The sequence below is a fragment of the Acipenser ruthenus genome, chromosome 7, assembly GCF_902713425.1.
Source record: "Acipenser ruthenus chromosome 7, fAciRut3.2 maternal haplotype, whole genome shotgun sequence".
NCBI classification, from domain to species: Eukaryota; Metazoa; Chordata; class Actinopteri; order Acipenseriformes; family Acipenseridae; genus Acipenser; species Acipenser ruthenus.
In genome coordinates, this window is record NC_081195.1 from 21,359,518 (window position 1) to 21,379,401 (window position 19,884).

General features: G+C 41.1%; 2 protein-coding genes across 3 annotated transcripts in view; one reads left to right on the plus strand and one right to left on the minus strand.

Moving 5' to 3' along the window:
* Positions 1 to 3,002: 3,002 nt before the first annotated feature.
* Positions 3,003 to 7,964, minus strand: LOC117416255 (tubulin alpha chain). Its single transcript, XM_034027363.2, has 4 exons — positions 7,811 to 7,964; positions 6,550 to 6,772; positions 6,116 to 6,264; positions 3,003 to 4,253 (listed from the first exon to the last, which is right to left on the minus strand). Exons 1-4 carry the CDS (start codon positions 7,811 to 7,813, stop codon positions 3,276 to 3,278), a joined length of 1,353 nt encoding a protein of 450 aa, XP_033883254.1. The 5' UTR covers positions 7,814 to 7,964; the 3' UTR covers positions 3,003 to 3,275.
* Positions 7,965 to 18,710: 10,746 nt separating this feature from the next.
* LOC117414908 (mitogen-activated protein kinase kinase kinase 2-like) overlaps positions 18,711 to 19,884 on the plus strand; it is a 67,613-nt gene continuing 66,439 nt past the window's right edge. The window contains exon 1 of one of the 2 annotated variants that reach the window (XM_059026587.1): positions 18,711 to 19,129. The gene's annotated coding sequence lies outside the window, so the exon portion shown is untranslated. The remainder of the gene's footprint in view (positions 19,130 to 19,884) is intronic. The other variant, XM_059026586.1, reaches the window with a different exon arrangement.

The window sequence follows — 19,884 nt, forward strand, 5'->3', positions numbered from 1 at the left end:
GGTAAATTGATTTGAGGAAATATTAAAACAAAGGCTTTTCCCAGTAATGTAATAGTTCTCTTGTCAGTTAGTTTTGATATACACTGCAAACAATTTACATAAAGTTTATGGCTAGACAACGCATTCAAATGGACTAAGTGCACATCTAACATGATTTCTAAAAAATGAAAAAGCAATGTTTTTTGATAATTTGATGTTAGTAATATTTAGGTCAGTCATGCCTAGTTTTCCCTTCTCTGACTGGTAAATGTTCATGTGCACAAGAGTGTGAAATGTCTGTTTAGATATGCAGAGCAAGGCCACATTTCTTTATTTGACTGGTAAATGTGCACAAGAATGTGAGTGTGAAATGTCAAATAAATGTTTTAAAATAATTTGATATGTTTGCTGATTTCTTGAGCCAATTAAGTGAAACAGATTTATTTGCTCTACATGTGGTTGGCATGGTAGTGTACTGGTAAATTGATTTGAGGTAAAAACTTAAAACTAAGGTTTCTCACAATGATGTAATACTCTTGCAAGTTTATGTTGACTTTTCATAGCATGTTTCTCAAGTTTAAATGTACAGCAAAATCAAAAGGCGACATTCATTTTGAATTGCACCCCTCTGTTTGCATTGATTTAAAAAACATGTGGATCAGAATGTACTGTATGTCTTGCCAATGTTTGTATCAAAACAGACCTGCATTATGTGAGTGGATTTTTTACAATATGAATTCATTTTAGAAGATTTAACATGCTGTATATTTGGTCATACTGATTTAAACCAGTTTTCATTCTCAGTTGTTTGGAGAATTGAAGGACTTTATTATGAATGACATTTATTTTGATAAAACCCTTAACACCAAATAATCTTATTTTCAGAACTTCATTATGTCAAATTCTTAAAACAAGATTTCTTATCTGGTAATTTCTCATGCCAACGTCATTTAACAGCTTTGATTTTCTTCCATGTAGTGAAAAAAGCTTAAATTAATCATGAAATTCTTTAAATTACGATACATTTTCTAAGTGAGATATGTTAAGAACATAAGAACATAAGAAAGTTTACAAATAAGAGGAGGCCATTCGGCCCATCTTGCTCGTTTGGTTGTTAGTAGCTTATTGATCCCAGAATCTCATCAAGCAGCTTCTTGAAGGATCTCAGGATCCCAGGGTGTCAGCTTCAACAACATTACTGGGGAGTATAAGACTTATTTTCTTATATCAAGCAAAATATTCTTACAGACAAAATGCTTAGTAAGTAAAAAATATCTTAACACTAAAACAATAGGAATTATTTGCCTAAAATAAGATAATTAGACTTGCTAAGATTTTATTTTTTACAGTGCACACCCTGCCACATATATTGTTAATCTTTACCTCATGAAAAAAAAGTCACTTTCAAGACAACAATGCAAGCTGTATTAACAACTTATGAAACATCAGGTCCTCATTGTCTGGCCAAAATGCTGTTTCATTTCAGAATTTTATAAAACATTGGGAATTGTTGAACCTTTCCTGCTGTGAGATGATATTGCATTTATTCCTTCCATTCATCCCTTGTTTTAATGATTCAATTAACTCTTTTGTTTCTATGAATTGATCTTTTTGAATAGGTCGCATTACAAGGAACTTATCAACATGCAATTACAGCTTGAGTGAGCAAAGCCAGAGTGAGAGCAGTGCATGTTAGAGAAGAGATGGTTTCCCAATGCTATCCAGTTACAATCTGCAGACTATTCATTATTATTTGTTTATTTAGCAGACACCTTTATCCAAGGCGACTTACAGAGACTAGGGTGTGTGAACTATGCATCAGCTGCAGAGTCACTTACAATTACGTCTCACCTGAAAGACGGAGCACAAGGAGGTTAAGTGACTTGCTCAGGGTCACACAATGAGTCAGTGGCTGAGGTGGGATTTGAACCAGGGACCTCCTGGTTACAAGCCCTTTTCTTTAACCACTGGACCACACAGCCTCCTTGAAAGAATGATGGGCTTGAAGAATTTTATTTTTTTTAAAGAAAGATCTGATTACATGCATTATGTTCAAGCAGTCATTTTAGAATGAAATTGTACCCACTCCTTCAACAGATCCTTTCCAGTCAAGAACCAACCAGTTGCTTCCTTGACTGACATGCTTTGACCCCAAAAACACTACAGGTGGAATGACCCAGGAAGCGAAACAGTGTAGACTACCAGAAAGTAAGGCATGCAAGTGATTTCTTTAACCTAGTATGGTATCAGATACAATTTCAGAATTGCACAGAAGATCTATGAAGCAATGTAAGTGCAATATTCAGAGCAATTTCAGCATGCCTTGTTAAGCTGAGCCACTGTGAAACTTGTAACAGTTTTGATAGAACATTGAGGAAGCCTTATTTGCGACTTTTTGTGACGAGATCATTAATACAATGTAACCAATGTAAATTAGCTGGAGCTAACTTGGGTGCGATGCATCCCATGTTTTAATCATGAATGTTTTTATTGCACATGGTCTCTAATAAATAATTTTTAAAAAAAAAAGAATTTAAGAATGAAAAACGTGCTAAATTGTTTGTTATCAAAATCAGTTCCTGCTTGCTCTGTTGCTATAGGACTGATGTATAAATCCCCATAAAAAACAATTGACATAACTTTTTTTTTTTTAAAGCACACAGTTTAATCAACCTGCTGGTTAAGATACAGATATGTCGAATTGTTATGTTTTCAGTGAAAAGAAACAACTTATGTTCTTGTACAACGTTAGTTGTGATGATTGAGAAAGAGATGAATATCCATGCAAGATTTGTAGTTGGGTGTTGATTTAAAATAAGCTTTGCCATTAAATTGTAGTGTATATGTACTACAATGAAATAACTACAGTGTTAAAGGTAAAGCTCACTATATACTCAGTACACATTTTAAAACTGAAGGGTCCCAGACAAACTGCAATAGAATTGTATTGGATGAATTAAGCATAATAGCAATACCTTCCGTATTTAGATTATACATTTTTCTTAAGAAATTTCAAGACACCATTGTTATTTGTTCATTTTTATTATGAAAATGATATCCAGACTTGCATTCACTATTTAAAACATTCACTTGGTATTTTATTATCTGCTGATGTTATGAAAGCCAAAATAAAGATTTAAAAAGTTAGCTTAAAATATGTATTTTATTTGGGATCGATCAAGCTTTTATTATAAAACAAAAATAATGACTCCACAAATATTTCAGTACCCATTGTACTGTGAAGCTCATTGCAAAGCTCATTGCACTCAGAGCAAGTCTGGATACTGGTCTTCATCTTAATACTCCTCTCCTTCCTCGTCCTCATCTCCCACGCTGTCTGTTCCAACCTCTTCGTAGTCCTTCTCCAGGGCAGCCATGTCCTCTCGGGCCTCGGAGAACTCTCCTTCCTCCATACCCTCCCCCACGTACCAGTGGACGAAGGCACGCTTGGCGTACATCAGGTCGAACTTGTGGTCCAGGCGGGCCCAGGCCTCAGCGATGGCAGTAGTGTTGCTCAGCATGCACACGGCCCTCTGAACCTTGGCCAGGTCACCCCCGGGCACCACAGTGGGTGGCTGGTAGTTGATGCCCACCTTGAAACCAGTGGGGCACCAGTCCACAAACTGGATGCTTCTCTTGGTCTTGATGGTGGCGATAGCAGAGTTGACATCTTTGGGCACCACATCTCCACGATACAGCAGGCAGCAGGCCATGTACTTGCCATGACGGGGGTCGCATTTCACCATTTGGTTAGCTGGCTCAAAGCAAGCGTTGGTGATGTCAGCAACAGACAGCTGCTCATGGTAGGCCTTCTCAGCAGAGATAACCGGGGCGTAGGTGGCCAGGGGGAAGTGGATACGGGGGTAGGGCACCAAGTTGGTCTGGAACTCTGTCAGGTCAACATTCAAGGCACCATCGAAACGCAGAGAAGCGGTGATGGAGGAGACAATTTGACCAATGAGACGGTTCAGGTTGGTGTAGGATGGGCGCTCAATGTCCAGGTTCCTGCGGCAGATATCATAGATGGCCTCATTGTCTACCATGAAGGCACAGTCAGAGTGCTCCAGGGTGGTGTGGGTGGTCAGGATGGAGTTGTAGGGCTCAACAACAGCTGTGGAGATCTGGGGAGCTGGATACACTGCAAACTCCAGTTTGGACTTCTTGCCATAGTCAACAGAGAGACGTTCCATCAGCAGGGAGGTGAAACCAGAACCGGTACCACCACCGAAGCTGTGGAAGATGAGGAAGCCTTGGAGACCTGTGCACTGGTCAGCCTGGGAAAAAAAAAAAAAAGAACTCCATGGTCAAAATCTACAGAATGATTAGGGCAGGGGTCAAAACTGATTGTGTGCTGTGCTTACAATTGATAACTGTGTAATCTCTGCCATCTGAGCTGAAAATACTTAATTCACCCCCAAAACATTGAGAAGCAACAAAGAGACATGCAAGAGATGGAGGAGGTTAAACGTCTAAGAGACACAAATGGCAAAATCATAGACGAAGAAAAAACCCCAGAAAATATATTAAATGATTACTTTTCACAGGATTTTACAAAGGAGGACACGGACAACATGCCCCACATGTTCGCATGTTTCTATCCAGTTTTAAATAATTTTAGCATAACAGAGGCAGACGTGTTAAAGGGACTAGGAGCTCTTAAAATAGACAAATCCCCTGGGCCGGATGAGATCCTCCCAATAGTATTCAAAGAAATGAAAGAAGTTATTTACAAACTGCTAACCAAGATTATGCAACAGTCTCTTGACACAGGGGTTGTATTGACAGACTGGAAAATTGAAAATGTAATACCGATCCACAAAAAGGGAGACAAAACTGAACCAGGTAACTACAGACCAATAAGCCTGAATTCTATTATATGTAAACTTATGGAAACTATAATAAGATCCAAAATGGAAAATTACCTATATGGTAACAATATCCTGGGAGACAGTCAGCATGGTTTTAGGAAAGGGAGATCATGTCTAACTAACCTACTTGATTGTTTTGAGGATGCAACATCAACGATGGATAATTGTAAAGCATACGACATGGTTTATTTAGATTTCCAGAAAGCTTTTGACAAAGTCCCGCATAAAAGATTAATTCTCAAACTGAACGCAGTAGGGATTCAAGAAAATGCATGCACATGGATTAGGGAGTGGTTAACATGTAGAAAACGGAAAGTACTGATTAGAGGAGAAACCTCAAAATGGAGCAACGTAACCAGTGGTGTACCACAGGGATCAGTATTAGGTCCTTTGCTATTCCTAATCTACATTAATGATTTAGATTCTGTTAAATTTGCAGATGACACAAAAATAGGAGGAGTGGCAAACACTGTTGCAGCAGCAAAGGTTATTCAAAATGATCTAGACAGCATTCAGAACTGGGCAGACACATGGCAAATGACATTTAATAGAGAAAAGTGTAAAGTATTGCACGCAGGCAATAAAAATGTGCATTATAAATATCATGTGGGAGATACTGAAATTGAAGAAGGGATCTATGAAAAAGACCTAGGAGTTTATGTTGACTCAGAAATGTCTTCATCTAGACAATGTGGGGAAGCTATAAAAAAGGCCAACAAGATGCTCGGATATATTGTGAGAAGTGTTGAATTTAAATCAAGCGAAGTAATGTTAAAACTTTACAATGCATTAGTAAGACCTCACCTAGAATATTGTGTTCAGTTCTGGTCACCTCGTTACAAAAAGGATATTGCTGCTCTAGAAAGAGTGCAAAGAAGAGCAACCAGAATTATCCCGGGTTTAAAAGGCATGTCGAATTGAATCTATTCAGTCTTGAACAAAGAAGACTACGCGGCGATCTGATTCAAAGGTATAGACAATGTCGACCCAGGGGACTTTTTTGACCTGAAAAAAGAAACAAGGACCAGGGGTCACAAATGGAGATTAGATAAAGGGGCATTCAGAACAGAAAATAGGAGGCACTTTTTTACACAGAGAATTGTGAGGGTCTAGAACCAACTCCCCAGTAATGTTGACACCTTTGGATCCTTCAATAAGCTGCTTGATGAGGTTCTGGGATCAATAAGCTACTAACAACCAAACGAGCAAGATGGGCTGAATGGCCTCCTCTCGTTTGTAAACTTTCTTATGTTCTTAAAAAATCTCACCAGTTTACGGGTCCTGTCAAGCACCAGGTCGATGATCTCCTTGCCGATGGTGTAGTGCCCGCGGGCGTAGTTGTTAGCAGCGTCCTCCTTGCCAGTGATGAGCTGCTCAGGGTGGAACAGCTGACGGTAGATTCCAGTACGAACCTCATCTGAGAAGAAGAAAGTTGTTGTTAACCTGGGAAGCAGTGCACTTAAAAAAAAAAAAAGACAGTGGCTGGTATTCAGGACCTCTATTTATCTGTAAAGTATGAATTAGCTTTGTTTGATTTGTGCTGTGAAGGCTATCAACAGAAACTGTATCAAACCAAAGTGAGAAGGGGCTGTCTAATGCTTTTTTTTTAGCCCTTCTGTTTTTCATTTCATTAACTTTATCGAAGGTGACTTACAGAGACTATTAGAAGAAAAGCCATTTTGTTCAAGGTACAAAGCCTTACCGATCACAGTGGGCTCCAGGTCCACAAAGACTGCTCTGGGGACATGTTTCCCAGCTCCAGTCTCACTGAAGAAGGTGTTGAAGGAATCGTCTCCTCCACCGATGGTCTTGTCACTGGGCATCTGCCCATCAGGCTGGATCCCATGTTCCAGGCAGTAGAGCTCCCAGCAGGCATTGCCCATCTGGACTCCGGCTTGGCCAACATGGATTGAGATACACTCACGCTGGAAAGTAAAAGGAGGTCTGTTTAAGATTTGCCTTGATAAATCCAATTAGGACAATGGCACACCTTTGAAACAGTGCATATTCTTGAAGAATACAGCCCTCTCGTTCTTCTTGATATTAAAATTATAACTTAAATATTATTTTACTTACTGATCACATTTTTCCTGAAATGAAACATACTCTGAATCAGGCCTACAATATAAAAATTATTACAGAAAGCAATGTGTTTAATAGGAAAAGAATTGACAGACTATCAGAGCTGTTTACTAAGGGTTTAATTTGCATTTATTTTTTTGTGAAAGCTAAATCCCACTTCCTGGAAAGTCATAAAATGGCTGTGCAAAGCTGTAATATCAACAGGGCAGCACTGGGGATGGCTAGAAGATGGTTCTTGTATTTGTAAAGGCTTTGCATGTAATGCCACTTTTCTGCCAGTGGCTATGTTTGTGGGATTGATGGCGTAGACTGGTGCCACTCCTTTAAGATAAGGCAATTGCAGCATTACATGACGATTAGCATCAGGGTTTCAAATAGATGGCTAATCCCTGTGCGCAACAGCACTGCCACTATTTTAACACATTTTTATTTAACAGACTTTAAAAAAAAAAATAATAACTTTTATAATGTAACTACCTCTAAATTATTTGAGACTAAATTAACATATTAAAAAAAAGAATCAGTTGATTACAAAGATCTTTCTTAGACATTAGCAAATAATCAATTAGTTGTAGTTTTCAAATATTTTTTTTCTCAAATTTAATTTGTACACATTCACAAACAAAACAACTGTGTTTTAAAATTTTCAAAACATTCAAGAAAAAATAATAAATATAAGTTCTGAAAACAGGGCCATATCCCCTATAAAAAATGTGGTCACCATCTTATTTCTAACATACCACTGGGCCTTAGCTGTATAAATTAGGACACTGATATTTTGTGGCATTACTTTAGGCATGATCTCTTAACAAGTGTGTCATTTATATAAAGCATAGGCATATATTTAAAACAAAAAAAAATTAAAGTGCGTATCAACTCACCATTTTCAGTCTTTTGTTCCTTCAGGCCGATGTTAAGGATTCGGAATGAGAAGGCAATGGTGTAGGGCTGGGGCTGAACCTTGTGTTTTATAGCAGAGGGGTGTGGTTACTAGGAAACAGGCTCTGTGCTGGCGGGAGCTGCAACTAGCACAGGAAGGGGATGTCTCTCTTTGTATTAGAACATGCCTCCTAGACTCAACTGAATAAACAGCTTACCTCCCCCACTCCACTAACACAAAAGACACACATTGCAGCTTTTAGTAACTTCAAGCAATCCCCACTATCCCAGCCTAACTCAAGAAATCCATGAAGCTAAACTAATGTATGTTTGCAGTATAATATGTAGAGAATCTAGTAGTGTGTTGCTGTACAAAGAAATCTGAACAGAAATGAATACAGGGAGATGCTGCCTGTAATGGGAGAGGCAGGGTGATGATGTGGAAAGAGAAGGGGTGTTAACAGTTAACCAATGTTATCCAATGGTTAAATGTTTATAATTTTATCAACATTTAGACGTTATGATAAATATGCATATGAACTATACAGCTATGGCCAAAAGTTTTGCATCACCTAGAATTTTAGGATTGAGACATATTTAAAATATATATATATATACAGACGTGCTCAAATTTGTTGGTACCCCTCCACAAAAAACGAAGAATGCACAATTTTCTCTGAAATAACTTGAAACTGACAAAAGTAATTGGCATCCACCATTGTTTATTCCATATTTAATAGAAATCAGACTTTGCTTTTGATTTTTTATTCAACATAATATTGTAAATAAGAAAACAAATGAAAATGGCATGGACAAAAATGATGGGACCGCTAACCTAATATTTTGTTGCACAACCTTTAGAGGCAATCACTGCAATCAAACGTTTTCTGTAGCTCTCAATGAGACTTCTGCACCTGTTAACAGGTAGTTTGGCCCACTCTTCCTGAGCAAACTGCTCCAGCTGTCTCAGGTTTGATGGGTGCCTTCTCCAGACTGCAAGTTTCAGCTCTTTCCATAGATGTTCGATAGGATTCAGATCAGGACTCATAGAAGGCCACTTCAGAATAGTCCAATGTTTTGTTCTTATCCATTCTTGGGTGCTTTTAGCTGTGTGTTTTGGGTCATTATCCTGTTGGAGGACCCATGACCTGCGACTGAGACAGAGCTTTCTGACACTGATCAGTACGTTTCGCTCCAGAATGCCTTGATTGTCTTGAGATTTCATTGTGCCCTGCACAGATTCAAGGCACCCTGTGCCAGGCGCAGCAAAGCAGCCCCAAAACATAACCGAGCCTCCTCCATGTTTCACTGTAGGTATGGTGTTCTTTTCTTTGAAAGCTTCATTTTTTCGTCTGTGAACATAGAGCTGATGTGACTTGCCAAAAAGCTCCAGTTTTGACTCATCTGTCCAAAGGACATTCTCCCAGAAGGATTGTGGCTTGTCAATATGCATTTTAGCAAATTCCAGTCTGGCTTTTTTATGTTTTTCTTTCAAAAGTGGAGTCCTCCTGGGTCTTCTTCCATGGAGCCCACTTTCGCTCAAAAAGCGACGGATGGTGCGATCACAAACTGACGTACCTTCACCTTGGAGTTCAGCTTGTATCTCTTTGGCAGTTATCCTTGGTTCTTTTTCTACCATTCGCACTATCCTTCTGTTCAATCTGGGGTCGATTTTCCTCTTGCGGCCGCGCCCAGGGAGGTTGGCTACAGTTCCATGGACCTTAAACTTCTTAATAATATTTGCAACTGTTGTCACAGGAACATCAAGCTGCTTGGAGATGGTCTTGTAGCCTTTACCTTTACCATGCTTGTCTATTATTTTCTTTCTGATCTCCTCAGACAACTCTCTCCTTTGCTTTCTCTGGTCCATGTTCAGTGTGGTGCACACAATGATACCAAACAGCACAGTGACTACTTTTCTCCATTTAAATAGGCTGAATGACTGATTACAAGATTGGAGACATGTGTGATACTAATTAAAGAAACTAATTAGTTTGAAATATCACTATAATCCAATTATTTATTATCTTTTCTAAGGGGTACCAACAAATGTGTCCAGGCCATTTTAGAATATCTTTGTAGAATAAGCAATAATTCATCTCTTTTCACGGCTTCTTTGCTTTATTCTATGACATACCAAAGGCATGCAAGTATACATGATAAAACAGCTTTTAATTTCATCACTTTTCAGGAGGAATGAAGCATTATTTCAATGAGCTGTAAGGGTACCAACAAATTTGAGCACGTCTGTATATATATATATATATATATATATATATATATATATATATATATGAACATAATTTAGATATTTTATTTAACATCGTGTAATCAAATAAACTACCAAATGATATCACAAAAGTCTACCGGAAGCCAGTTAGTCATACAGTATTTTAATGTTAGATTTTGAATTTTAATATTTCGTTAAGTATTGTTAATATTGTAACGTTTTTGGGTTCCGGCCTTATGGACTCAGACGGAGGCAGTGATTGTAGTGAACAGGTGAGGTCAGCCCGTATTTATTTAAAAGGATAGAGGGGTGATAGAGAACAGGATAGACAAAAGTATGGGGGGAGGGGTTGAACACACACACACACACACACTGCTCTCTTGATGCTGCTCCTCTGGTTCGTCACTTGGACTCCTGTCCAGCTTCCCTTCTCCTTCTCACAGTCGCCTCTATGGCTCGCCCTCTTCCTTCCTTCCACAAGGTTCCTAAGGGGGGTAATGGCATCGCTGTATTAACGGTGGATAGTGGTGGTTCTCTCTCTTCCTCTCTATTCTTACTCATCAGTTTGCTTGTCAGCTCCCTCTCTCCCTACTCGCGTAATTTCCGCTGCTCTTATATGCTGGCCCACCCTCTCTCGCTTCTCAGATCTGGTTGGAGGAGACCTTTTGGCAGCCTTTCCCCTCTGCTCAATCAGCGTCCTCGCCACCTGTCCATCACGGGGGTCCTCCGAGATTCCCGTCACCTCTTGAGGTCGTTACACTGCCCCCTCTAAACAGTGAACCATCCTGGTCACTGTCGCACTTACTCCAGGAACCTCCAAGGGGGTTGGCGTGTCCTCTTACCCTTCTGGGGCTCTTTCTCTGGATCCGCTGTGAATGGCAGCTGCCCAGGGGGCGGACTGCCTCCCCTCCTGGCCCCTTCTTTCGCTGGGTCCTCTTACAGCGGGGCCCAGCCGACACGGTTGGACCCTGTGTCTGTATCTGCTCAGCACCCCTAGGTGGCTCAATGCGTCCATCAGACTCTCCTTCATGGGGCTCACCTGGCCCCGTCCCTCCCTCTTCTGGGCCGGTGCTTACCCCTGGTCGGTAGGGCGCCAGCCAGTCTCGGTGAAGCGCGACCCCCCACCCTCTGTGTCGCATCTGGACCTGGTACATCACGTCGGAGAACCGTGCCAACACCTTACATGGTCCCTCCCAGTGGCTATCCAGCTTGGGGCTCCTCCCTTTCTTCATCTTAGGGCAGTGCACCCACACGAGCTCCCCTGGTTCAAAGTCCCGTCCCTGACTCCACACGTCGTACGCCTGCTTCTTCCGCATGCCAATCCCCTAGAGATGGTCCCTCATGAACCAGTGAACCCTGTTGAGCCGGTCCTGGAGCTGCTGGACATACTCCGGCCCTGCTGATAAGCACAGTTCCTCTCCGGGGGGTCGTCCAAATACAAGGTCCCCCAGGGTCCGCAGCTCCCTTCCCAGTATGACCAGAGCCGGGGTGTACCCCATGGACTCCTGTACGGCCAAGCTGTAGGCCAGGAGGGCCAAGGGTAGGCACTGGTGCCAGTCTTGCTGATCCCAACTGGTCCACAGCGCGAGCTGGACGACTAGCGTCCAGTTGAAGCACTCAACCATGTCATCGCTCTGTGGCTGAAGAGGGGTGGTGCGGGTCTTGTAGATACCCAGCCTCTTGCATAGCTCCCTGAACACGTCCGACTCGAAGTTGCGGCCTTGGTCACTATGTGGCTCTTCAGGCATCCCGAATTGGCCGAACATGCCCTCCAGCAAGGCAGTAGCGGTGGTGGTTGCACACTGATCCAGCAAGGCGTAGGTCTCAGGCCACTTGGAAAAGTAGTTTATGGCGAACAGGATGAACTTGTTTTCCGCTGTGATCTTGGGAAAGGGGCCCAACATGTCGATAGCCACCCGCTCCAGTGGTGCACCCACTTGATAGCGCTGCAGGGGGGCGTGTATGTCTCTACATCTGTCTGGCAGTGGCCCCAATAGCAGAAAGCCCTCAGCCTCTGCAACGTCTTGGTCATCCCGAAGAGTCCCGCAGCCGGTGCCCCATGCATGGCCTGCAACACCCGCTCACTCAGCTCACCCCTCCTCTCCCCAACCCTGGCTCTCCTCTACGCTCCGCTCAGCAAGAATCACACTGCGATCTGCTGAAAAGAAATGGAAGAGAACCAAACTCCCTGCTGCCCTAGACCTCTACCGCACTCTCCTCTCCTCCTTCTCTACTCTCTCCTCTGCTAAATGTACTTATTTCCAATCTGTAATTCAAGCCTCCACTAACAACCCACGTAAACTATTCTCTACCTTCTCCTCCCTCCTAAACCTTCCCCCCTCCTCCTCCCTCCTCTATCTCCTCTGATGACTTTGCCATTCTCAGATCTCAGATATCCTCAGCAAACTCTTTAACACCTCTCCCTCCCCTGCACCCCCTCCTGCTCCAACCCCTACACCCACTGTATCCCTTACCAACTCACCCTCCTTCTCTACCTTCTCTCCCCTCTCAGACTCTGACCTCTCCTCCCTGCTCCAGGGTCACAAACCCACCACATGTGCCCTGGACCCCCTCCCCACTCACCTCTTTCAAGCTGCTGCTCCTGCTCTACTTCCCTTCATCTCCTCCCTTCTCAACACCTCTCCTTTCTGGTCTCTTTCCCTCTGCCTTCAAACAAGCCTCTATCACTCTCCTCCTCAAAAAAACTACCCTCGACTCCACCTCCCTCCAGAGCTACCGTCCTGTCTCCCTCCTACCCTTCCTTTCCAAAACCCTTGAGCGGGCTGTATACCACCAGCTCTCTGCTTTCCTGTCCAACCACTCTCTACGCGACCCTCTCCAATCCTTCCGCTCTGCTCACTCCACTGAAACCGCCCTCCTGTCTGTCACCAACTCAGTAAACTCTGCCCGAGCTGCCTCTCTCTCCTCTGTCCTAATTCTCCTCGACCTCTCTGCTGCCTTTGACACTGTCAATCACTCTATTCTACTATCCTCTCTCGCTGACCTGGGAATCTCTGGCACTGCTCTGGCCTGGTTCTCCTCCTGCCTCTCCAACCGCACTTACTAGGTAACCTGGCATGGGGCAACTTCCACACCTCGCCCTCTCTCAACAGGAGTCCTCTCCTGTTCTCTCTCTACACCCGCTCCCTGGGCCCCCTCATCACATCCTATGGTTTCTCATACCATTTCTATGCTGATGATGCTCAGATTTTCCTCTCCTTCCCCACCTCTGACTCCACCATCCTCTTCCGTATCTCTACCTGTCTGTCTGCTATCTCCTCCTGAATGCACTCGCATCACTTCAAACTCAACGTCTCTAAATATGACTTCCTTTTCTTTCCCTCCTCCTCCTCCCCCTCCTCTGATCTCTCTATCTCTGTTCCTCTGGAATCTACCACACTCTCTCCCTCCTCCTCCGCTAAGAACCTCGGAGTCACCCTGGACCCCTGCCTCTCTTATTCCCAGCACATCTCAACTCTGGCACGCACTTGCCGATTCTTCCTGAGTAGCATACGAAGAATCCGACCCTTCCTCACCAACTACACCACCCAGCTCCTGATCCAGACCCTGGTACTCTCCCAACTAGACTACTGCAACTCCCACCTGGCTGGCCGCCCTGCGTCCGCCACCCGTCCGCTCCAGCTCATCCAGAACTCCGCTGCTCGCCTGGTGTTCTCTTAGCCTCGCTTCTCCCACTCAACTCCACTGCTCCGCTCACTCCACTGGCTCCCGATCACCGCTCGCATCCAGTTCAAGACTCTTGTACTAGCCTACAGATGCCTTGACCAGACTGCACCCAGCTACCTCCAGACCCTCATCTCTCCCTACACCCCCACTCGACCTCTCCGCTCCTCCTGCACTAGAAGACTGGCTCACCTCCTCTACGCTCCCCTGCCTCCAGAGCCTGCTGTACTTTAGAGTGCTGTAATCTGTCACAAGTGTTATTTAATCTGTAGTATTTTGTATTTAATTATATCCTGATGTAACTAGAGGGGAGGCATGCCTTGATTTAGTCTTTTCAAATAATGAAGACAGAATAACTAAAACATAGGTCAGAGAGCCATTGGCAAACTCAGACCACAACATGGTCTCATTTGAAGTGTTTTTAACCCCCCAAAAGTAATGACTAAAGCTAAGGTTTACAATTTTAGAAAAACAAACTATGAAGGTATGAAACAGAGACTAACAGAAGTAGATTGGAGTAAAATAGAGAAAACATCCACAGAAAAAGGATGGCTGTTTTTTAAAAATGTAGTACTAGAGGCGCAAAACAATTACATCCCAAAAGTAGACAAATCTAAATCTAAAACAAAATGGCCAAAATGGTTTAATAGATCAATTAAAAAAAATATTCAGCGAAAAAAGGCACTTTGCAGAGCGTTTAAAAGGGACCAAAAACAAAGTACACAGAAAGAGTACTTGGAACTACAAACTCAAGTCAAAAAGGAAATTAGAAAGGCCAAGAGAGAGATAGAAATCAATATTGCTAAGGGGGCTAAAACCAATTCCAAAATGTTTTTCCAATATTATAACAGCCAGAGAACATTCAAAGAGGAGGTTAAATGTCTAAGAGACACAAATGGCAAAATCATAGATGAAGAAAAAAAATAGCAAATATATTAAATGCTTACTTTTCACAGGTTTTTACGAAGGAGGACACGGACAACATACCCCACATGTAGACCTGTTCCTACCCAATTTTAAATAACTTTAGCATAACAGAGGCAGAAGTGTTAAAGGGACTAGGAGCTCTCAAAATAAACAAATCCTCTGGGCCGGATGAGATTCTCCCAATAGTACTCAAAGAAATGAAAGAAGTTATTTACAAACCGCTAACCAAGATCATGCAACAGTCTCTTGACACAGGGGTTGTACCGACAGACTGGATAATAGCAAACGTAATACCAAACCACAAAAAGGGAGACAAAACCGAACCAGGTAACTACAGACCAATAAGCCTGACTTCTATTACATGTAAACTTATGGAAACTATAATAAAATCTAAAATGGAAAAGTACCTATATGGTAACAATATCCTGGGAGATAGTCAGCATGGTTTTAGGAAAGGGAGATTGTGTCTAACTAACCTGTTTGACTTTTTTGAGGATGCAACATTGACAATGGATAATTGTAAAGCATACAACATGATTTATTTAGATTTCCAGAAAGCTTCTGACAAAGTTCCGCATAAAAGATTAATTCTCAAACTGAACGCAGTAGGGATTCAAGGAAATGCATGCACATGGATTAGGGAGTGGTTAACATGTAGAAAACAGAAAGTACTGATTAGAGGAGAAACCTCAAAATGGAGCGAGGTAACCAGTGGTGTACCACAGGGATCAGTATTCCATCCTCTGCTTTTCCTAATCTACATTAATGATTTAGATTCTGGTATAGTAAGCAAACTTGTTAAATTTGCAGACGACACAAAAATAGGAGGAGTGGCAAACACTGTTGCAGCAGCAAAGGTCATTCAAAATGATCTAGACAACATTCAGAACTGGGCAGACACATGGCAAATGACATTTAATAGAGAAAAGTGTAAAGAATTGCATGCAGGCAATAAAAATGTGCATTATAAATATCATATGGGAGATGCTGAAATTGAAGAAGGGAACTATGAAAAAGACCTAGGAGTTTATGTTGACTCAGAAATGTCTTCATCTAGACAATGTGGGGAAGCTATAAAAAAGGCCAACAAGATGCTCGGATATATTGTGAGAAGTGTTGAATTAAAATCAAGGGAGGTAATGTTAAAACTTTACAATGCATTAGTAAGACCTCACCTAGAATATTGTGTTCAGGTCTGGGTACCTCGTTACAAAAAGGATATTGCTGCTCTAGAAAGAGTGCAAAGAAGAGCAACCAGAATTATCCCAGGTTTAAAAGGCATCTCTTATGCAGACAGGCTAAAAGAATTGAATCTATTCAGTCTTGAACAAAGAAGACTACGCGGTGATCTGATTCAAGCATTCAAAATCCTATAAGGTATAGACAATGTCGACTCAGGGGACTTTTTTGACCTGAAAAAAGAAACAAGGACCAGGGGTCACAAATGGAAATTAGATAAAGGGGCATTCAGAACAGAAAATAGGAGTCACTTTTTTACACAGAGAATTGTGAGGGTCTGGAACCAACTCCCCAGTAATGTTGTTGAAGCTGACACCCTCGGATCCTTCAAGAAACTGCTTGATGAGATTCTGGGATCAATAAGCTACTAACAACCAAACGAGCAAGATGGGCTGAATGGCCTCCTCTCGTTTGTGGTTTGCTTTTCATGCATGCGTAACCATAATCAAAATGTTTAACTTTTAAATTAAACTCATCTACCCTAAATTTTGCAGCATTATTTATCCAAAACTTTAAACATTCTTTTACTTCATATTGTGCGACACCCTCAAGAATAACATGCATGATATCTTCAGGAAGCATTGATGTAACATTAAAATAAAGAAAATGTGTTAATTCACTTTGATTGATGCCATATACTGTACGCAAAACATTTCTCAGATCATCTGTTGCTGCACGTTCTATCTCAGCTATTCTAGCTTCATGCATTTCACGGCTATATGTAACAAAATCAGAATCTATAAAGTGGTTTTGCATCCTATCAAAAGTACATTCACAGTGCCTGCATTTCTGAAATGCAAAGCCAACTCCTTCCTTAAATCCACCCACTTCATGAGCAGCCAACATATCTCCACTAAAGGAAATAGCTGCACCATGGACAACTCTACCATGCATTGCAACTCCATTTGAAAGTTCTGTCCGATTTGCTTGGATTTATTTTAAAACTCTGTCAATGCCATATTTCTTTTTATCTTGTGATTTTATAATATAGGGGCAGCAGTGTGGAGTAGTGGTTAGGGCTCTGGACTAACCACTACATTAGCATTCATTTCAAGCCACCAGAAGTGACCATTTAACAGCTGTCTCCTAAAAAATTTCTTCCCGAACCCCCCAAGCGACCGCGACTCCGCCCCCCTAAAAAATTGTGTGCCCACCAAACCTACAACCTTGTGTGTGTGTATATATATATATATATATATATATATATATATATATATATATATATATATATATATATATATAATGTTAACAGAAAATAAGTATAAAAAGAGAATTTCGACAAAAGCTGCCGGGAAAGCACTGTCGCTGCTGATTGGTTGTTTCTACGCGCTTTGAAAAGGGAGTCTCGTCTTCCAGAATATCACTTACAATGTGCACCATCAAAAATAAAAATAAAGTTTCTAAAGAAGATGATTTCAGCAAGCAAAAACACCACACGAACAATTGTCATGCGACACTTTCTACATTGGCTTACTAGCTTGCAATTGGCTGCTGGTCCGCGGCGGTGCGGCTCTGAGCGCTGGTTTAACATGTTACAGGTTTATACAACAGCGCCAGTAGGCACTGAGCGCTTTTCACCTCCAGCGACAGTGTGTCACTGACGCTGACATGCGTATCGGGTGCAAATGCGCCAAATTTAATACCAGCCAAAGGTTACTGATCTGTATATTCTACTGTGCCCCAGGCATTTGAATAATGCTTTACATTAAATTGATCTGTGTGATTAAATACATAACCTTTACAGTAAAATATGGTTTACTTACGATATATAATGATAATTAAACCACATATATGCCTGTGTATGTACGTTTAAATATTTAGCTGTAGCCATTTGTAACATTGAAAAACCCGAGGCCAATTTGAGTCTTTTTACCGACAAACAACCGATAGTGTCGTTGTTTGTTTTAGTCTGTAACATGTATTAATAACGTTTGTTAATATTTATTATTAACAAACGGCTGTAAAATAATTCTGACCGTCAAAAACGGGCTCTATGGTGGCTGTCTGGAAAGATTGTGAAAATATAAACAGACAGCATCGTCGCTTCAGAAATTGTATTGATTTACCACGGCGTTACCCATCACCACAGCTGCTTGTCTCAGGTATAGATAGCTCTAACGTACCATGATATATATATATATATATATATATATATATATATATATATATATATATATATATATATATATAGCTAGGCTACTATTTCTCTTGCTTGCAAGTTCGATTGCTAGAAATATCAAGAGCATGATTATTGATCTGGTGGTATTGTGCTAAACTGTATTACAGTATACTGCAGTTTTGATAAACCTAGGCTGACTCAGAAATATGTCCGGGTTTGGTCTGTGGAAAAGGTGGCAACCCTACTTGTGCACATTATATTGCTAAAGTGTTTAATGTAAACCTCCTCACCTCTGTCGCCTCTATCGCTTTTGCCCACGTTGCCAAATTAGGCCAACCTCAATTGTGTAATCATCACATTTTCGTATGTGTATTTATTTTAAAGCTATATATGTATATATAATGAATAAAATACATAACTATAACATTGTTAAAAAATAAACAACACACTATCAATGCTGTATGTATGTATGTATGTACGATTGTATGTATGTATTACTCTATGTTTACCAGGACAACCCGATTATCAAATCTTTTTCAAAGAATCTTGTTACCTTGTAAAAATGTTATGTCTTTAAAGCATTATTATACATTGCTTAACAAGCCAAACGATGCAATACTGATTCAATAAGAATACAGTACTGTACTCGTCATACGTTTCTGTTATGAGATCTACACAATTTTGATGACGTATGGAAATACAGTGTACGGGTTATCTGTGACGTCGAGGGTTTGTACAGATTCTTCGAACTCTCAGACTGGTTGCGTTACCTGGTGGAACCGGACAACAACACGGAGCAACATCGATATTATCAACCCCCCCAAAAAACGAAACAATACAAGTCCTGCAAATAGAAACGACATACTGAACACTGATGCACCTAAATTAAATTTACAGTAATTGCTGTTAAATTAAATAATATACTGTATCTCCTGCCTGTGCAATTTCATATAAATAGAGGAAGCGCGGCCTGGTACTAGACGAGCGAAGTTGCTGCAGCCTCGGGATCGAGTGGAAGTTATAATTGGTCTCCCAAGCATCTGCTTCTGTGGAGTCTGTCAGCAGGGCGCGGGCTCTGAGAGCCGGCCCTGTGAATGAGGAAGTGGCACGATAGATCCCCAGGTAAGACTAGGAAATGTCTGCTTTAGATGATCCTGTGGTGACACTAATTAGGGTTAAATGGTACTGTATTGATTCTTTAAAATAATAATAATAATAATAAACGTTTATTAGATTTCATCGGCTATGTCGAATATAAACGACGTCTGAATGTGTCAAAACATGTTTGTCAAGGCAGACTGTCAGATGCATTTAAATGGGTGTGTTAGGGAATGGTTATTAAAAAAGAAAACGTGCTACAACAACACGGGTTTTCTTTGGAGGTATTTCAAAAGCAGAATGCGTTTTGGTGAATTGTTTTTCAGTATGAGAAAATAATGCACTAGCAGTCACTACACTTTGATGTTTAATATGATAGTCTTCAGAGTCTTCAAATATTTAAAAGCGGTAAATGTTGCAATCATTTATAAGTTGGGCTTCTTCTGACAGGTTTTCTGATAGGTTTGTTGTAACATGTTTAATCCTCAATTTTAAAATTGTAGGGAATTCAGTGAGACAGACATCAATATTGTGCTTTGAATTCAGTTCAGCAAATTATTAAATTGTAGTTTAGGGTCAGTGTGGTAGACATCCTTCTTCAGGACATATTGTTTTTATGTTGTGAGTTGTGAGTTGTGACACTCATTTTTACTTTTGATTATTTATGTTATTTTTCAGTGTTAACCAGTTAATTTGAACATGTTCAAAAATATAATGTGCATTTGATCGTAATACGCAGCATTTATCTTTTTTCATCTTCAATGAGATTATGACCTAAA